At 39.2% G+C, this 20,161-nt stretch overlaps 1 protein-coding gene across 2 annotated transcripts in view; it reads left to right on the top strand.

The window, feature by feature from the left end:
- ARHGEF7 (Rho guanine nucleotide exchange factor 7) overlaps positions 1–20,161 on the top strand; it is a 657,452-nt gene that overhangs the window by 8,121 nt on the left and 629,170 nt on the right. For both annotated transcript variants that reach the window (XM_053707777.1, XM_053707776.1), the window contains exon 2: positions 10,163–10,246. In XM_053707777.1, the coding sequence (XP_053563752.1) occupies positions 10,163–10,246 (84 nt within the window). The remainder of the gene's footprint in view (positions 1–10,162; positions 10,247–20,161) is intronic.

The raw sequence follows: 20,161 nt of genomic DNA, 5'->3' as shown, positions 1-20,161 counted from the left end.
AGGCGGTGGCAACGTTTCAGAACGGCGATCCAGCGTTTCAGAACCAGCGTTTCAGAAGAAAAAGGTAAGTATTTTTAAAATATGGTGCAATGTCAATTTTCATGTGCCCCTGTTTTTAATAGTTTTTTTTAAAAACCGGGCACTTTCACATGAAAATTGACCTTCACTTTAAATGCAGGAATAGGCCATCATTTTTAGTATTTCTAGGTGAATTAGTCAGGTTCATATTTGATCAATTTATATGCAAACTGATAATGAAATCATGGAATGTTATAGGCCTGTGTTTATTCCTAACTTACTTAAGGTCATAAGGTCCATAGAACCCACTACAAAATTGAGAACTGGCCTCCCTAACCAATCTAATACATGTATTCTACAAACTAAGAAGTCAACATTTAATCTGTTGATACAAGACCTGATAGTGTTGAGGCACAGATTGGGTAGCTAGATAGTCCAGCCTTGGTGATATGAGCAGGACTGGGCAGTGTCTGGACATTCAGCAGGTGGAGTAATGGTCCCAGAAAGAAAACATAATTTATGCTTACCTGATAAATTTATTTCTCTTGTGATGTATAGAGTCCACGGATTCATCCATACTTGTGGGATATTCTCCTTCCTTACAGGAAGTGGCAAAGAGAGCACCCACAGCAGAGCTGTCTATATAGCTCCTCCCTTAGCTCCACCCCCCAGTCATTCGACCGAAGGCTAGGAAGAAAAAGGAGAAACTATAGGGTGCAGTGGTGACTGAAGTTTTTTAAATAAAAATATACTGCCTGTCTTAAAACACCTTTCTCCCAAAAATAGCCTCCGAAGAAGCAAAAGTATCGAATTTGTAAAATTTGGAAAAAGTATGAAGCGAAGACCAAGTCGCCGCCTTACAAATCTGTTCAACAGAAGCCTCATTTTTAAAAGCCCATGTGGAAGCCACTGCTCTAGTAGAATGAGCAGTAATTCTTGCAGGAGGCTGCTGGCCAGCAGTCTCATAAGCCAAACGGATGATGCTTTTCAGCCAAAAGGAAAGAGAGGTAGCCGTAGCCTTTTGACCTCTTCGTTTACCAGAATAAACAACAAACAATGAAGATGTTTGACGGAAATCTTTAGTTGCTTGTAAGTAGAACTTTAAAGCACGAACCACATCAAGATTGTGCAACAGACGTTCTTTCTTTGATGAAGGATTAGGACACAGTGAAGGAACAACAATCTCCTGATTGATATTTCTATTAGAAACAACCTTAGGAAGAAACCCAGGTTTGGTGTGCAAAACCACCTTATCTGCATGGAAAACAAGGTAAGGTGAGTCACACTGTAAAGCAGATAACTCAGAAACTCTTTGATCCGAAGAGATAGCTACTAAAAACAAAACTTTCCAAGATAGAAGCTTAATATCTATGGAATTCATAGGTTCAAACGGAACCCCTTGAAGAACTTTAAGAACTAAGTTTAGGCTCCATGGTGGAGCAACAGGTTTAAATACAGGCTTGATTCTGACCAAGGCCTGACTAAATGCTTGAACGTCTGGGACATCTGCCAGACGCTTGTGTAAAAGAATAGACAAAGCAGATATTTGTCCTTTTAAGGAACTAGCTGATAATCCCTTCTCCAATCCTTCTTGGAGAAAGGACAATATTCTAGGAATTCTAATCTTACTCCATGAGTAACCCTTGGATTCACACCAATAAAAATATTTGCGCCAAATCTTATGATAAATCTTCCTGGTGACAGGCTTTCTAGCTTGAATCAGGGTATCAATGACCGACTCAGAGAAACCACGCTTTGATAGAATCAGGCGTTCAATCTCCAAGCAGTCAGACACAGAGAAATTACGTTTGGATGCGTGAATGGACCTTGGATTAGAAGGTCCTGCCTCATTGACAGAGTCCACGGTGGAACCGATGACATGTCCACTAGGTCTGCATACCAAGTCCTGTGTGGCCACGCAGGTGCTCTCAGAATGACTGAAGCTCTCTCCTGCTTGATTCTGGCAACCAGACGTGGGAGGAGAGGAAACGGTGGAAATACATAGGCCAGATTGAAGGACCAGGGCACTGCTAGAGCATCTATCAGTACCGCCTGGGGATCCCGGGACCTGGACCCGTAACGAGGAAGTTTGGCATTCTGACGGGACGCCATCAGATCCAATTCTGGTGTGCCCCATAGCTGGGTCAGCTGGGCAAATACCTCCGGATGGAGCTCCCACTCCCCCGGATGAAAAGTCTGACGACTTAGGAAATCCGCTTCCCAGTTCTCTACCCCTGGGATATGGATTGCTGAGAGATGGCAAGAGTGATCCTCCGCCCATCGGATTATTTTGGTTACCTCCATCATCGCTAGAGAACTCCGTGTTCCTCCTTGATGATTGATATAAGCTACAGTCGTGATGTTGTCCGACTGAAATCTGATGAATTTGGCCGCAGCTAGCTGAGGACACGCCTGGAGCGCATTGAATATCACTCTCAGTTCTAGAATGTTTATCGGGAGTAGAGTTTCCTCCCGAGACCATAAGCCCTGTGCTCCAGACTGCACCCCATCCTAGCAGGCTGGGATCTGTCGTTACTATGAGCCACTCCGGCCTGCGGAAACACATTCCCTGAGACAGGTGGTCCTGAGACAACCACCAGAGAAGAGAATCTCTCATAATCCCCATTCCACTGTTTGAGCATGCATAGTTGCAGTGGTCTGAGGTGTAGGCGGGCAAAAGGAACTATGTCCATTGCCACTACCATGAGTCCGATTACCTCCATACACTGAGCTACTGATGGCTGAGGAATGGAATGAAGAGCTCGGCAAGTGGTTAAGAGCTTTGATTTTCTGACCTCCGTCAGAAATATTTTCATTTCTACCGAGTCTATCAGAGTCCCTAGGAAGGAAACTCTTGTGAGAGGGAAGAGAGAACTCTTTTTTTATGTTCACCTTCCACCCGTGAGATCTCAGAAAAGCGAACACGATGTCCATTTGAGACTTGGCTAGCTGGAAGGTCAACGCATGAATCAAGATGTCGTCTAGATAAGGCGCCACTGCTATGCCCCGCGGTCTTAGAACCGCCAAAAGTCCACGGTAGTCATATATTGACCCTCCTGGATCAACAGTAGAATAGTCCGAATAGTCTCCATCTTGAATGATGGTACTCTGAGGAATTTGTTTAGAATTTTGAGATCCAAGATTGGTCTGAAAGTTCCCTCTTTTTTGGGAACCACAAACAGGTTTGAGTAAAACCCTAGCCCTTGTTCCGCTTTTGGAACTGGGCGGATCACTCCCATGGTATGTAGGTCTTCTACACAGCGTAAGAACGCCTCTCTCTTTGTCTGGTTTGCAGACAATTGAGAAATGTGAAATCTCCCCCTTGGGGGAGAGTCTTTGAAGTCCAGAAGATATCCCTGGGACACAATTTCTAAGGCCCAGGAATCGTAAACATCTCTTGCCCAAGCCTGAGCGAAGAGAGAGAGAGTCTGCCCCCTACTAGATCTGGTCCCGAATTGGGGGCTACCCCTTCATGCTGTCTTGGAGGCAGCTGCAGGCTTCTTGGCCTGTTTACCCTTGTTCCAAGCCTGGTTAGGTCTCCAGACTGACTTGGATTGGGCAAAATTCCCCTCTTGCTTTGCAGCAGGGGAAGCTGAAGCGGGACCACCCTTGAAATTCCGAAAGGAACGAAAATTATTTTGTTTGGTCCTCATTTTATTTGTTCTATCCTGAGGGAGGGCATGGCCTTTCCCTCCAGTGATGTCTGAAATAATCTCTTTCAGTTCAGGCCCGAATAGGGTTTTTCCTTTGAAAGGGATGTTCAAAAGTTTAGATTTTGATGACACATCAGCAGACCAGGACTAAGCCATAACGCCCTTTGTGCTAAAATGGCAAAACCTGAATTCTTTGCCGCTAATTTAGCCAGTTGGAAAACGGCATCTGTAATGAAAAAAATAGCCAACTTAAGGGCCTTAATTCTGTCCATAATATCCTCTAATGGATTCTCCATCTGAAGAGCCTCTTCTAGAGCCTCGAACCAGAAAGCAGCTGCAGTAGTTACAGGAACAATGCACGTTATAGGTTGGAGAAGAAAACCTTGATGAACAAAAAATTTCTTCAGGAGACCTTCTAATTTTTTATCCATAGGATCTTTGAAAGCACAAGTGTCTTCGATAGGTATAGTTGTACACTTATCCAGAGTAGAAATAGCTCCCTCCACCTTAGGAACTGTCTGCCACGAGTTCCGCATGGTGTCATATATGGGAAACATTTTCTTAAAAACAGGAGGGGGAGCGAACGGAATACCTGGTCTATCCCACTCCTTAGTAACAATATTCACAATCCTCTTAGGGACTGGAAAAACATCAGTGTAAACAGGAACCTCTAAGTATTGGTCCATTTTACACAATTTCTCTGGGACCACTATAGGGTCACAATCATCTAGAGTCGCTAATACCTCCCTGAGCAATAAGCGGAGGTGTTCAAGCTTAAATTTAAAGGCCGTCATATCAGAATCTGTCTGAGGGAGCGTCTTTCCTGAATCAGAAATTTCTCCCTCAGATAACAAATCCCTTACCCCTACTTCAGAACATTGTGAGGGTATATCGGATACGGCTACTAAAGCGTCAGACGGCTAAGCATTTGTTCTTAACCCAGAGCTGTCACGCTTTCCTTGTAAACCAGGCAGTTTGGATAAAACCTCTGTGAGGGTTATATTCATAACTGTGGCCATGTCTTGTAAAGTAAATGAATTAGACGCACTAGAGGTACTAGGCGTCACTTGTGCGGGCGTTACTGGTTGTGACACTTGGGGAGAGCTAGATGTTAAACCCTCATTTCCTTCTGTCTGAGAATCATCTATTGCAATATTTTTAAGTGCTAAAATATGCTCTTTATAATTTATAGACATATCAGTGCAAGTGGGACACATTCTAAGAGGGGGTTCCACAATGGCTTCTAAAAACATTGAACAAGGATTTTCCTTGGTGTCAGACATGTTAAACAGGCTAGTAATGTAACAAGCAAGCTTGGAAAACACTTTAATCAAAGCAAATAACACTTAGAAAAAAAACGGTACTGTGCCTTTAAGAGAAAAAAAGCTGCACAAACTCTGCAAAACAGTGTAAAAAAGCAGTAAACTCAACGAAATTTTTACAGTAGCATCATAAAGCCTTAGTAACTTTGCACAGCTATGCAAATAAACAATTAACCCCTTAATGTACAAACCGGATTGACAAAACGTCAAAAAACGGCAAAAAAAAAAAACGTTCAGCACCTTGCCACAGCTCTGCTGTGGCACCTACCTGCCCTTTAGGAACGATTTGTGGGGAAAAAAACTTCTTTACAACCCTCAAACACAGTGGGAACCTCAGCAGAAGCAGCTGGATGTCTCTGAGGAAAAGAAACTGCGCAACTGAGGCGCTAAAATAGGCCCCTCCCACCTCACTCGATGTTATGGGGCCTAAAAGAAACACACCAGAGTGTTTCTTAAACTAGCCATGTGGGTTAATAACCCTTAAACAAGCCACAATGACCCCTTAAAGTCCCTCAAAAAACGTTATGTTTGCATTTTTTATAAAAAACAAAAACGTTTTTTCCTATCAGTGTCACCAGTAACTAATGAGCCCTTCATGCAAGCTGGGATTCCTACCAAGTGTCTGAATACAGCTTACCCTTCCCTCATGGGGATATTGCCAGCCTTTTCTAGAATTAACACAGTCTGTCTAGAAAAAAATAGACTGAGCATACCTCAATGCAGTTTAGCCTGCAAACCGTTCCCCCAACTGAAGTTTTCCTGTACTCTTCAGCTCTTGTGAGAACAGCAGTGGATCTTAGTTACAAAGTGCTAAGATCATCATCCTCCTTGCAGAAATCTTCATTCCTTTTCTGCCAGAGAGTAAATAGTACACACCGGTGCCATTTAAAATAACAAACTTTTGCTTGAGAAAATAAAAACTAACATTTTTGTCACCACACTCACTTTACCCTTCCTAGTACTTAGAGTAGGCAAAGAGAATGACTGGGGGGTGGAGCTAAGGGAGGAGCTATATAGACAGCTCTGCTGTGGGTGTTCTCTTTGCCACTTCCTGTAAGGAAGGAGAATATCCCACAAGTATGGATGAATCCGTGGACTCGATACATCTTACAAGAGAAAGACAGTTTACTGACAAACATATTGATGCTAAAGAATACCTCTTCAAATAGTCTGTCAATGCATCTCTTCTTAAAAATGCTGTCAGTCATCTTTGCTTTATATACAGGCACACCTCGTTTTAATGTGCTTTGCAGATATTGCTCTTTTTACAAATTGAAGGTGTGACTCACTTTGCTATATTCACTTTATTGCGGTGGTCTGGAACGAAACTCGCAATCTCTTAGAGTAGGCAAAGAGAATGACTGGGGGGTGGAGCTAAGGGAGGAGCTATATAGACAGCTCTGCTGTGGGTGTTCTCTTTGCCACTTCCTGTAAGGAAGGAGAATATCCCACAAGTATGGATGAATCCGTGGACTCGATACATCTTACAAGAGAAAGACAGTTTACCGACAAACATATTGATGCTAAAGAATACCTCTTCAAATAGTCTGTCAATGCATCTCTTCTTAAAAATGCTATCAGTCATCTTTGCTTTATATACAGGCACACCTCGTTTTAATGTGCTTTGCAGATATTGCTCTTTTTACAAATTGAGTGTGACTCACTTTGCTATATTCACTTTATTGCGGTGGTCTGGAACGAAACTCGCAATCTCTGAGGTACACCAGTTTTTTGCTTATTGCCACTATTTATATTCTTGTTGTACTCACCTAGTTATTTGTTAACTACTTATTCAGTAATGTTCTAGAATCCTAACTACTGTGTGTATGTATGCATCAATGGCATATTTAGGTTTTGTGCTGCCCTAGGCACTCAAAATTCTGCTTCCCCCTTAGGATTTAGGCATTTTTTGGTCATGATATTTTTTGGTTAGGGTGCAACATGACTTTTTTTGTACCCATGGCATTATAATAGTAAATGTTCATGTTTAAGTGCACGTGTGTGTATATGTCTTTGTATGTGTAGTGAGTATTTGTATATGGTGAGAGTGTGTGTGTAGTGCATTGTGCATGTGTATGCTGTGAGATTTAAAATGTGCTGTCCCCCCCAAAATCTGCTGCCCTAGGCAAGTGCTTTGTTATCCAAGGCCAAAATACGTCCCTGGTATGCATATATATATATATATGTTTACAAAATGTGTCTGTTTTACTTTGCATTACATATATTTGAGCAACATAGAAATAATGCACTTTTAAAGGGACAGTCAAGTTAAAATTAAACTTGCATGATTCATATTAGGCATGCAATTTTAAACAATGTTCCAATTTACTTTTATAATCAAGTTTGCTTTGTTCTCGTGGTATTCTTTGTTCAAAGCTAAACCTAGGTGTGCTCATGTGCTAATTTCTAAGATCTTATCTAAGTGTACTTTGACAGTTTTTCACAGTCAGACACTACTATTTCATGTGTGCCATACAGACAACATTGTGATAACTCAAGTGGAGTTATTTATGAGTCAGAACTGATTGGCTAAAATGTACATCTGTCAAAAGAACTGAGATAAGTGGACAGTATGCAGAGGCTTAGATATGAGGTAATCACAGAGGTAAAAAGTGTATTAATATAGTGTTGGTTATGCAAAACTGGGGAATATGTAATAAAGGGATTTTCTATCTTTTTAAAGTGAATGTAAATTTTCACGAATGAAAGCCCTGTTTTTAAAAATACTATTAAAGGCAGGGGCACTTTCATTCATGAAAGTTTACATTGCAGCTGTTTTTTTTAAAATACCCAAAAAAAAATTCTTGCAAGCTTGGAACACCGGAGCAGCGATTACCCGCCCCCAAGGTTGTCTCTTCTTTTGTCAGAAATGACGAAGCTGACTTCCTCCAATCACGGCGTGGCCTCAGGCAATGTTTGCTCTGGGGGGGGGGGGGAGCCGTTATTGGCTGCAATGTAAACTTTCATGAATGAAAGTGCCGCTGTTTTTAATAGTATTTTTAAAAACAGGGCTTTCATTCGTGCAAATTTACATTCACTTTAAGCAATACAACTTATGTAATTGTCTGCTGTTTTAGACTAGTTTTTGTTGTATATTTCTCTAAACCATTGAATGCAATTCTACAAATCCTCCTACCCTGATTTGCCCTTTTGGAGAAAAGTTACAACAATTCAGGCAAAATAATGCACTTTTGTATGGTTTTCACTTTAAGTTAAAAGGTTTATATATGATTTTCATATGGAATTAGAAAATTTAAAATGGTTTCATGTAGCCACATTAAAGGGACACTGAACCCAAATTTTTTCTTTTGTGATTCAGATAGAGCATGCAATTTTAAGCAACTTTCTAGTTTACTCTTATTAGCAAATGTTCTTCATTCTATTTGTATCTTTATTTGAAAAGCAAGAATGTAAGTTTAGATGGCAGCCCATTTCTGGTGAAAAACCTGGGTTGTTCTTGCTGATTGGTGGATAAATTCATCCACCAATAAACAAGTGCTGTCCAGGGTCCTGGACTTTATTTTTCAAATAAAGATAGCAAGAGAACAAAGAAAAATTGATAATAGTAGTAAATTAGAAAGTTGCTTAAAATTGCCTGCGCTATCGGACTCACAAAAAAAAAATTGGGGTTCAGTATCCCTTTAACTTTTATGTAATTTTCACTCTGAGTGCTAGTTTCTGTTGGTGTAAAGCACACTTTCCTACAAGTGAAACATGAGTTGTTGCATTCCCTTTTGGATAGACACTAATATGTATGGCTTGACCCTTATGGACTTGTATTGTTAGAAAATATGCATCTATTCACTTGGCATACCTTTTGGAATCTTTCTGATAGACTAGTTTTACTTAAAGTGAATGTAAATTTTGATGCTAAAGTGCCCGGTCTTTAAAAATTTGATTAAATACAGGGGCACTTTATTTCATCAAAATTTACATTTCACTCCTGTTGTGAAAAAAAAACTTACCTTTTAATTATTTCCACTTTTATAGATTATTTTTTTAATTGGGATCTGTACCATTTGATTTACCCAACATTTGTAGAAATTTCCAAGAGGGTGCATACTTATTGCAAGCCTCAAACAGCAACAGTAGTTAATTTTCAACATAATTCAGCTCTGGTAAAACTTTAGTGAACTGTTTCACAGCTCATTGGTCACATGATTTATTATTATTATTTTTTTGCACAGCATGTTATTGCACGATTGCTTGAATATAACTAACCCTTTGCATTTGGGTTAAACACATTGCTAATGTCAGCTTAGGAGCAGCAATGCACTCATCTGATCTTATCTGATAAGGCAATGGCAAGAAGCATGTGTGCCACCACCAATCACCATATAGCTCCCAGTAGTGCATTGCTGCTCCTGAGCATACATAGACATGCTTTTCAACAAAGGATATCAAGAGAAGAAAGCAAATTTGATAAAACTGAATTAAAAATGTAATTATCAACGAATGTGTAATTTCGACTTTTTTGTTCCTTTAAATGTTCTATCCTTTTTTTGCCCAAAAAGACTTTTTTCTTCTTCTTGCAATTAAAAGTAGAGAAAACGCCACTGTTTACCAAGAGCTTTTGTGCAATGAGCACAAATCAGAAAATCCCGTTTCAACATTGGAACAGCTTTAACATTTTTTTTCCATGCAAAGGGAATACGTCTAACGTTTCAATGCTGCACTTGGAAATTATGCATTATTTAGTGTTTTGGTTTTAATTATTAGTCTAAATATGTTTTCTTAATCTAGATGATAAATATATGAATGTTGCACTGTGTCACCTCTGCACAGCACCAGGCAGCGTCCTAACACAACCCCCTCCAACAAGGAGAGAGAGATGCTCTTCCTATTCCTAGCACGTCATTTCCTGAGTTGGGATTTGCTTCCTGGTAGCAATAAAAACGCTTAGTATCTGCAAGAAAAACACAATAATAATATTACTAAAGAGGTGAGAGACCCGAATGCACAACATAACCACAGACAAACCGCTAATAAATACAGTAAAAGAAAAGCATATAAATTCACCATGCCTGTGCAGTGTGTACATCTGCCAGTAAAGTGTGTGTACAACTCTATGTCATAACGTTATAGTGCTGTGCAGGGATTTGCTGGGTGGGGAGGCTCAGGTTGTAACGCCCCTTCCTTTGGATAACGAGGTATGCGCTCTCTCCGCAGGTGTACCCCGAGCCGCGGAGTGAGAGCGAGTGCCTGGGAAACATCAGGGAATTCCTCAGAGGCTGCTGCAACTTCAATTTGGAGGTAAGTGCGAGCTGATACCATGTACTCTTCTGGATCCCAGGCCTATGATCCATTGTCTTTATGGCATGCTGCTCCATGATTTGCCCACTGTAACTTTGAAGGGCAACAAAAAATAGGTTCACGCATATAAACCCCTTTGCTGCCAGTAAGGGCTATGACATGCTGGGATTTATCCAACTCTTTTGCTTAAATGACCGTTATTTAGAACAACACTAAAAATATGTCATGTTTAAGGCAGTGATCAACCACAGGTCTTTAGTAAAACTGAAACATAAATGGAGTAATAACTTTCTGATACTTAAAGTTTGTTTTATAATGTTATTGTAACATCATCTGCATGCACTATAAATCAGACACTATAGACTAAATCTAATTTCAGAAAACATCTTTTTAGTTACTATTAAATGTATGACAGTGTGTAAGGTTAGGTAGCTCTGCAGATCTGAGACAGTCAGCCTGTGAATGAGAGGCCTTTCCCCTGTTACTCCTTGAAAGCCAAATTTAAATCTGTGAGTGTTTACATAATCAGAGGGGTGTAACTGGTGACCCTGGGCACATGCAGCTCTCACTAGCTGCCCTCTATAGGTAAGAAGATTTACAAACATTTACCCTCTGCAGACAGCTATGATCTATTCTGCCACCCATGCTCACTCCTTACTCTAATTTACCCCTTTGATGTATTTATATAATTGCTATGGGTTCAGTATAAACGTTACAAGTACTCTCCGGTGGCACATTTGCAAGATGTACTCAGTGGCTTGCTATTTTATTATTTTTTGCCCTGATGCAGCTAATGTATACACAAAACACATTCAATGTATGACAGAAATCAGTGTTTCTCAGTTCTACCCTCAAACACCTCTAGAATCTGGCCGGTTAGTAACATTTGAGTACTGGAGTTGAGAAACGCTGATATGAAGTGTCATGAGGGAAAGTATATAGTAGCGCTGTGAAAAAGTGTCACACAGAAATGTTATCAATTCTTACTTTCTGGGGTATGCACAGTTGCCTCTTTTTTTGTGTGTGTGCCAAATAGTATAGTTGTGAGACAATGCTTTATTTGATTTTTGAGGATGTGGAGATACAGATGCCATCTAGGGGATGATACTGGTTGCTTATTTCTGGTTTATTTTATGACTTCTCTTGCTTCATTTTTAAATTCTTTGAAATTTTAAATAAAAGTACTGTGAACTAGATATAAAATTATATACATTACTCAATTAGTGTTTGTTCGAGCAAAGGCTCAAAGAAATATACAGGGTGTACCAGGATAATGCATGACAAACTATTTTGACCGCCATGTGTATAACTACTAAACCAATATGTTGAATTATTTCTGTAGTATTGCAATATAAACCTTAGAAGGTAATTTATTGATGGTTATATTAAAAAAACTGTGCTTTAAGTAGATAGGAAACAAAGGTTGTCAGACACATCTACAAATGTTGTTTGGTTATAATTTAACCACTATAAATAATGAATATTACTTGTGTTTGTTTTTTCTTTGCATATTAGTCTATATAAAAAATGTATATGTATTTGTACAAGAGTTTGAAATACAAAAAAAAAGTGTTCTCCCCAGGGCCTTTTTAGTGTGTTCATCACCCGGCAGATTTTATTGACCACCCGGCTAAAATTGAACCTAACATTGAAGTGATGGTAAATCCTAGCGTTTGTGTAACACTGCCCCCACCGGCTGGCATCATTTTCTGTGGAGTATATGAAGTTTAGTGAACAGTTTTTTTTTTTTTTTTGCTTTGAAAAATATAAAAATATCAAATCTAGCAATAGGACAGAGTTGTTGACAGATCAACTGAATTGTAGCATAGCAATTCTTTTAGATGAGGAGTTTCAACCTATGGTATATGTTTATTAGTGGTGTGCATAATTTAATTGTTTGGATTCATTATTGAGACAAATGCATAAAATGGCCACGGTCTGTGGCTTTCAGCTTATTTCAGTACTATATTTATTTGAGAGTGCAATGCACACATCTGTGCTCACCTATTTGTGTGTTGCACTTTTACCCTAATAAATCTGGTGCTGAATGCCGAACATCACAGCCATTTTCAGCATTTGTTTCACTAATGAATGGGCGAATAAAAACACATCCCTAATGTTTATGGAACATCCAAGGAAATGTGTGTCACTAATCTGAATGAGCCAAATAGTTTATTTGACTAGATAAATGAACATGAAACCTGCATTTTTTAAATTTGTGATTTAGAGAGCATATCATTTAAAACATTTCTATCATCAGATTTTCTTAGTTTTCATTGTATTCTTTGCAGAAGAGCATGTCTAGGTAGGTAGTGTGCACGTGTCTGGAGCACTACATGGCAGCAAATGTACAACATTGTTAAAAGTATTCTTGCAAAACTGCTGCCATATAGTGTTTAACACAAGTTCACGCTTCTGAGCCTACCTACCTGCAACAGTGTACCAAGAGAACAAAGTTAAATGATAAAATAAGTAATATTGATTTTTCTTTTATTGCCTGTTCTATCTGGATAATGAAAGAAAAATGTGGGGTTTTATGTCCCTTTATTGAGAAATATGTATATTTATTTGAATGGCAATTTGTGGGTGACTGTTATGACCCATCCCTCAATACTTTTTAATCAGCCTGGCCTGTTTTTTTTTTTTGTCCCCCTTTCGGTACATTATAATATTGGTGACACTTTGAAATTCACTAGTATATTAGACAATACAGTTCCTGGTGGTGCTGGGACATATTATAAGACAGTGTAGGATATATTTGTAAACCTTTTTTTTTGTTTTTGGACCAGGTTAAAAGAAAATGGTTAAAAACAATATAATACAACAATGCAAAAGCAATGCAATTTTTTTTCTCATAGTGGCATCCCTTGCAGCTGTTAGGAAAAAATAGGGACAGTAAACAAGCACCTTTTCTATTGTGTTGCTATAGAATAGCATCAGCCAAGTCTAAATGTTTAAAAAAACAACAAACAATAAAGAATCCTTTTTTACTGCAGTTATTTTTAGAGTAATACACTCTTTTAAAAGTGGAACCAATAAAAACAAACTTATTTGTAACATATAGCATACATTTTATTACTCCTTTTTGTATTAGTTTGCATTATCTAAATTATCCCCAATTACGACTGTTCCATATCCCCTAGATCAGGGTTCTTCAAGCTTTTTTTTTCCCCCAAGACCCAGTGCTATGACACACATACCTTTGCAATGCTATTTTTATGCATGATTTGAAAATCTCTGAAATAATATACAACAAGATAGCTGCAATTTTTGTAATTAAAACGTGTTGCAAAAGGTAATAACACACACCACACACACTCTCTCATTCAACACACGCACAAGTCGCAACCCAGTAAACATGATGTTGTGATCCAGTAATAAGTTCCTGACCCATGGTTTGAAGAACCCTGCCCTAGATGAGCACACACAATACTTTGTCAAGTATTGCTGTAATGAATTAGAACACATCCTTTTTTTGCATTACTAACAGGAAGTGCACAACTGGCCTATGGGATAGAGCAGTGCTTTCCAAACTGTGTTGTGACACATTAGTGTGTCGGCAGCAGTGTGTAGGTGTGTCCCTGCTTCAGCACAATTTTTTTTTGAATATATGATTTACATTTTTTTTTTGGGGTTTCTGACTTTCCGCCTGCTACGCATATCACATGGTTGACACGTGATACCTAAGGGGGCACAGCTTAACGGGAACTGAAACTATTCCCATTGACGGCTTTGGTGGGAAAATTGGCTCCTGCACGTGTAGTATCCTCAATCGGCTCGTGACTGCATGTGTAGTCAGTGAGTTGGACAGCAGTGTGTTTGCAGCGCGGGCAGTAGTCAGTCGGACACGTAGAGCTCTGAGGGCGGCAGCTTAAACGCTGATCAGAAGTCAAAGTGATTTGTTTTTTTTGCAGCTAGCTCCCAGTAGTGCATTGCTGCTCCTGCTCCTGATATATGGATAGGAAGTAGAAGATTAGAAATGCTTGATGATAAATTGCGAGTGTCTTTAGCTAATATTCCACCAAATATTCAGAAACCGTGTTCATCCCATCAACCTCATACAGCCCATTAAAATAGTAAGTAGCTATTGGTGGTATTAAACTTTTTTTTTAATTCTTGCACATACATACTGTTACTTGTAAATACATTTAGTTATTATATAATTTATGTATGTGTCTGTATCTCTTAAATCAAGTTAGTTTAACCTTCTGTTTGCTTATACAACTGAATTACTGTGTCGCAAAATGATCTAGGTCTAAAAAGTGTGTCCCCAACATGAAAAGTTTGGAAAGCTCTGTGATAGAGGCTCACTGGCTGATAAGCAAATCTCCTACAGCACTATTAGTGGATTGTAGCCTGGTGGTAACATAAAATATCTTCATAGTCCTGGCGGTTATTGTTGCTACCCCCAATTTTATACTTTTTTAGAACAGCAATGGAAACAAGGATAAAGTGTTTGTCTCAGTACAAAAACTTCTGTTTTACAAATAAACCTAAGACATTTGAACAGGTTTTCTTCTTTTAGATACATTTGTGCAAAATGACTTTAATGGTACTAAAATGTTCACATATTCTTGGTCTAATATATGTAACCAAATACAGGTGTCAGTGTAACAGACTCATGCATGCTTTTGTTTTGCCTGCAGCCATGGTATGAGTAACTTCCCACTGAATGACTAAACACAATTATCTATTCATTTGACCTATTATGAAATAACCTGCCCCTGAGATAGGGCAGAAAAAACATTGAAAGCCTGATCAGGAGTGCTTTTAAAATAGGACTAAAAGAACCTATAAGCCAGGGGGTGCCCATGGTACCTTAATAATCTGGCCTGGTGTGTGGATTGGAAACCCCTATACTTCCTGCAACCAGGAACTGCATTTCCCAGTACGATGTGCAACCACTGCACACTATTTTGCTATGTGTAATAAGTTACATGGCTTTAAGTGTTTCATGACTCATTGCTCTGGCACTGCAGCATGTGCACACTGGAGTTGGCAAGTATTTGTATCCTGAAAAGCATGGTGTGCTTACCGAAGCTGGCAAGAGTCTGTTTTACAGTGCACTGAAAGCAGCAAGTGCAGTCCAGAGCTGATAAGTGTAGCTCTTCTTGCTGCTTGTATCAACCATGGAGGGAAAAAAGCCAAATAAAAGAAGAAATATACTTTTTAAATGTTATAGAATTGGAATATAAAAATGTACATGACACCCTTTTATCAGGTTCCAAATTTCAAATATTAAAGGGACAGTAAAGTCATAATTAGACATTCATTTTAAACAACTTTCCAATTTAACTTCTATTATTTAATTTGCTTCCTTCTCTTGTTATCCTTAGCTGAAAGGTTTATCTAAGTTAGCTCAGGAGCAGCAAAGAACCTAGGTTCTAGCTGCCGATTGGTGGCTGAATATATATACCAGTGGTCATTGGCTCATCCATGTGTTCAGTTAGAAACCAGTAGTACATTGCTGCTCCTTTAACAAATGATACCAAGAGAATGAAGCACATTTGATAATAGAATTAAACTGGAAAGTTGTTTAAAATGGGTATGTGAAACATTTTTTGCTTTCATGTCCCTTTTTTAAGCTACTAGCCAGGACACAATGTTACTTGCACTTCTAATCCCACCCACATATGTTTAGCTATTGTGAAACATTTTGTTCCATAACAAATTAAATAATGCTACATACAGTAATACATAAACAAAAATAAGTTCATAGCAGCTTGAGGTTCTAGGGAAGACAACATCTGAATAGAAAAAAAAAGTTGTTGAACTGAGAGAATGCAGAGAGTGCTGACAGTCATGGAAGTTCATATCTGACCTGGAGATTTTTTTTTTAAATAATTATCTCTCCCTTCTCAATCCGGCTTGGCACCCATGGGAACCGGATTTACTGCACGGCTATTGGCTAAGAGGTGAAAACGTCACCTCTTAGCAAATTATTTTTTTTTAGCGGTGGGCTGCTGTAGCAGCTAAAAACGGCGATTGGTTAAAACAAATAAAGGAGCTTTCTAAATGAAGTATCTTATACTTCATGAAAAGTCCCCTTTATTTGTTTCAATAGTCAATCCTAGCATTTGTAAATTAAAAATTAATTATTTACAAAAGAACTTACACTATCCTCAAGGTGCTGTTATTTCCATTTCTTTTCATTCATACATACATACATACATACATACATACATATATATATAATATAGTCAAAAAGCAACACTTGCAAATTAAAAACTTTCAATTACAACGTCCAATAATTTTGAAAAATACTCTACTTATATGCTGCAGAAATCATGTTGCGCTGCAGTGCTCTTTAAAAGTATGGAAATAAACTGCCACTCTTTAAATTGTGTGTACTCACCCCTGATAAGATGACTATTAACAAGAAACATTCCTACATATACCCTTCCCTGAGAAAACAAGTAACCAACCAAAATACAGGTTAATGATATATACAATGTCACATGATGCATCATTTCTGGAAAAAACTGTTTAAAATACTATTAGGCTGTGGGCTGGCCCAACACGATTTTAGTCCTGAGAGTAAAGATCCAAAAAGGCTTATGTGGTTACCATATTACCTCCCCTAGGTGGTAGTTTAAAGGGACATTCCAGCCAAAATTGGAATCCACACGGATGCATTTTTGTACTATACATGTATTAGCAAAACTGCTTCTAATAAAAGCTATAGCTGTTTCAAAAGTGTATTTAAGTATGCACCGTGCACCAGCGTTTTAAACACAGCACTTGCTCAGAGAGCCTAAGGTGCTTGTGATATGTGGTAATGACTCAATTTGTTAATTTCTAACATGATACAAGCCCCATTGGCGACCTGAGCTGCTGCAGTATTTAAAATGCTGGTGCACTGAGAATATCTAGTTATACTTCACATGCATACACAGAGAAAAATGTTAACACTAAAACAGTGATAGCTTTTACTAGAAGCATTTTTGCCAATACATGTATTTTGTAAATATGTTTCTATTCAAAGATGCAATCTATGTACATTTAAATTTTGACCGGAATGTCCCTTTAACTTGATCACAAGCCACCTAAAGGTTTCCAAATGACATCCATGTACTTCAATAAAATGTGCTATCAAAGCTGAACACTGATCTATAGAAGCAATATTATTTAAATGCACTTATACGTACTTGGACTTCCCTAGTTGTCATGCTGACATACTGAAGATTACATTGCTGACAATAAACCAAAGAAATTACTTGAATTGACCTGCAATTCTTTTAGTGTGGCAGAGCATAAACTTTTCTTCTGTTATGTGTGATCAGTCCACGGGTCATCATTACTTCTGGGATATAACTCCTCCCCAACAGGAAATGCAAGAGGATTCACCCAGCAGAGCTGCATATAGCTCCTCCCCTCTACGTCAGTCCCAGTCATTCTCTTGCACCCAACGACTAGATAGGATGTGTGAGAGGACTATGGTGATTATACTTAGTTTTTATGACTTCAATCAAAAGTTTGTTATTTTACAATAGCACCGGAGCGTGTTATTACTTCTCTGGCAGAGTTTGAGGAAGAATCTACCAGAGTTTTTTACTATGATTTTAACCGGAGTAGTTAAGATCATATTGCTGTTCTCGGCCATCTGAGGGAGGTAAAAGCTTCAGATCAGGGGACAGCGGGCAGATGAATCTGCATTGAGGTATGTAGCAGTTTTTATTTTCTGAATGGAATTGATGAGAAAATCCTGCCATACCGTTATAATGACATGTATGTATACATTTCAGTATTCTGGGGATGGTATTTCACCGGAACTACTCTGTTAAAAGTCACTAATCCTTTTAATAAGTATTTATCATGTTAAACGTTTTTGCTGGAATGTAGAATCGTTTACATTTCTGAGGTACTGAGTGAATAAATATTTGGGCATTATTTTCCACTTGGCAGTTGTTTGCTTTTAATTGTGACAGTTTCGTTTCTCTTCACTGCTGTGTGTGAGAGGGAGGGGCCGTTTTTGGCGCTCTTTGCTACGCATCAAAAATTTCCAGTCAGCTACTCTTATATTTCCTGCATGATCCGGTTCATCTCTGACAGATCTCAGGGGTCTTCAAACTTCTTTGGAGGGAGGTAGATTCTCTCAGCAGAGCTGTGAGAATTTTATATTGACTGTGAATAAAAACGTTGCTCTGTAATTTTTTATGTCAAATTTAATTATTGTTATTTTACTAATGGGAACAAACCTTTACTAAAAGTTGTGTTGTTTTAAAGTTTGATGCTATAACTGTTTTTCAGTTCATTATTTCAACTGTCATTTAATCGTTTAGTACCTCTTTGAGGCACAGTACGTTTTTGCTAAAAAAGATTATAACCAAGTTGCAAGTTTATTGCTAGTGTGTTAAGCATGTCTGACTCAGAGGAAGATATCTGTGTCATTTGTTCCAATGCCAAGGTGGAGCCCAATAGAAATTTATGTACTAACTGTATTGATGCTACTTTAAATAAAAGTCAATCTGTACAATTTGAACAAATTTCACCAAACAGCGAGGGGAGAGTTATGCCGACTAACTCGCCTCACGCGGCAGTACCTGCATCTCCCGCCCGGGAGGTGCGTGATATTATGGCGCCTAGTACATCTGGGCGACCATTACAGATAACATTACAAGATATGGCTACTGTTATGACTGAAGTTTTGTCTAAATTACCAGAACTAAGAGGCAAGCGTGATCACTCTGGGGTGAGAACAGAGTGCGCTGACAATACTAGGGTCATGTCTGATACTGCGTCACAGCTTGCAGAGCATGAGGACGGAGAGCTTCATTCTGTGGGTGACGGTTCTGATCCAAACAGATTGGATTCAGATATTTCAAATTTTAAATTTAAATTGGAGAACCTCCGTGTATTACTAGGGGAGGTTTTAGCAGCTCTCAATGATTGTAACACCGTTGCAATACCAGAGAAATTGTGTAGGTTGGATAAATACTTTGCGGTACCGGCGAGTACTGATGTTTTTCCTATACCTAAGAGACTAACTGAAATTGTTACTAAGGAGTGGGATAGACCCGGTGTGCCGTTCTCACCCCCTCCAATATTTAGAAAGATGTTTCCAATAGACGCCACCACTCGGGACTTATGGCAAACGGTCCCTAAGGTGGAGGGAGCAGTTTCTACTTTAGCTAAGCGTACCACTATCCCGGTGGAGGATAGCTGTGCTTTTTCAGATCCAATGGATAAAAAATTAGAGGGTTACCTTAAGAAAATGTTTGTTCAACAAGGTTTTATATTGCAACCCCTTGCATGTATCGCGCTGATTACGGCTGCGGCAGCATTTTGGATTGAGTCTCTGGAAGAGAACCTTAGTTCATCTACGCTAGACGACATTACGGACAGGCTTAGAGTCCTTAAACTAGCTAATTCATTCATTTCGGAGGCCGTAGTACATTTAACCAAACTTACGGCTAAGAACTCAGGATTCGCCATCCAGGCACGTAGGGCGCTGTGGCTAAAATCCTGGTCAGCTGATGTTACTTCTAAGTCCAAATTACTTAATATACCTTTCAAGGGGCAGTCTTTATTTGGGCCCGGTTTGAAAGAAATTATCGCTGACATTACAGGAGGTAAGGGCCACGCCCTACCTCAAGACAAAGCCAAAGCTAAGGCTAGACAGTCTAATTTTCGTCCCTTTCGGAATTTCAAAACAGGAGCAGCATCAACCTCCACTGCACCAAAACAGGAGGGAGCTGTTGCTCGTTACAGGCAAGGCTGGAAACCTAACCAGTCCTGGAACAAGGGCAAGCAGGCCAGGAAACCTGCTGCTGCCCCAAAGACAGCATGAACCGAGAGCCCTCGATCCGGGACCGGATCTAGTGGGGGGCAGACTTTCTCTCTTCGCCCAGGCCTGGGCAAGAGATGTTCAGGATCCCTGGGCGCTAGAGATCATATCTCAGGGATACCTTCTAG

This window comes from Bombina bombina, chromosome 3 (genome assembly GCF_027579735.1).
Source record: "Bombina bombina isolate aBomBom1 chromosome 3, aBomBom1.pri, whole genome shotgun sequence".
Lineage (NCBI taxonomy): Eukaryota > Metazoa > Chordata > Amphibia > Anura > Bombinatoridae > Bombina > Bombina bombina.
This window is presented reverse-complemented; position numbering and strand designations above follow the sequence as displayed.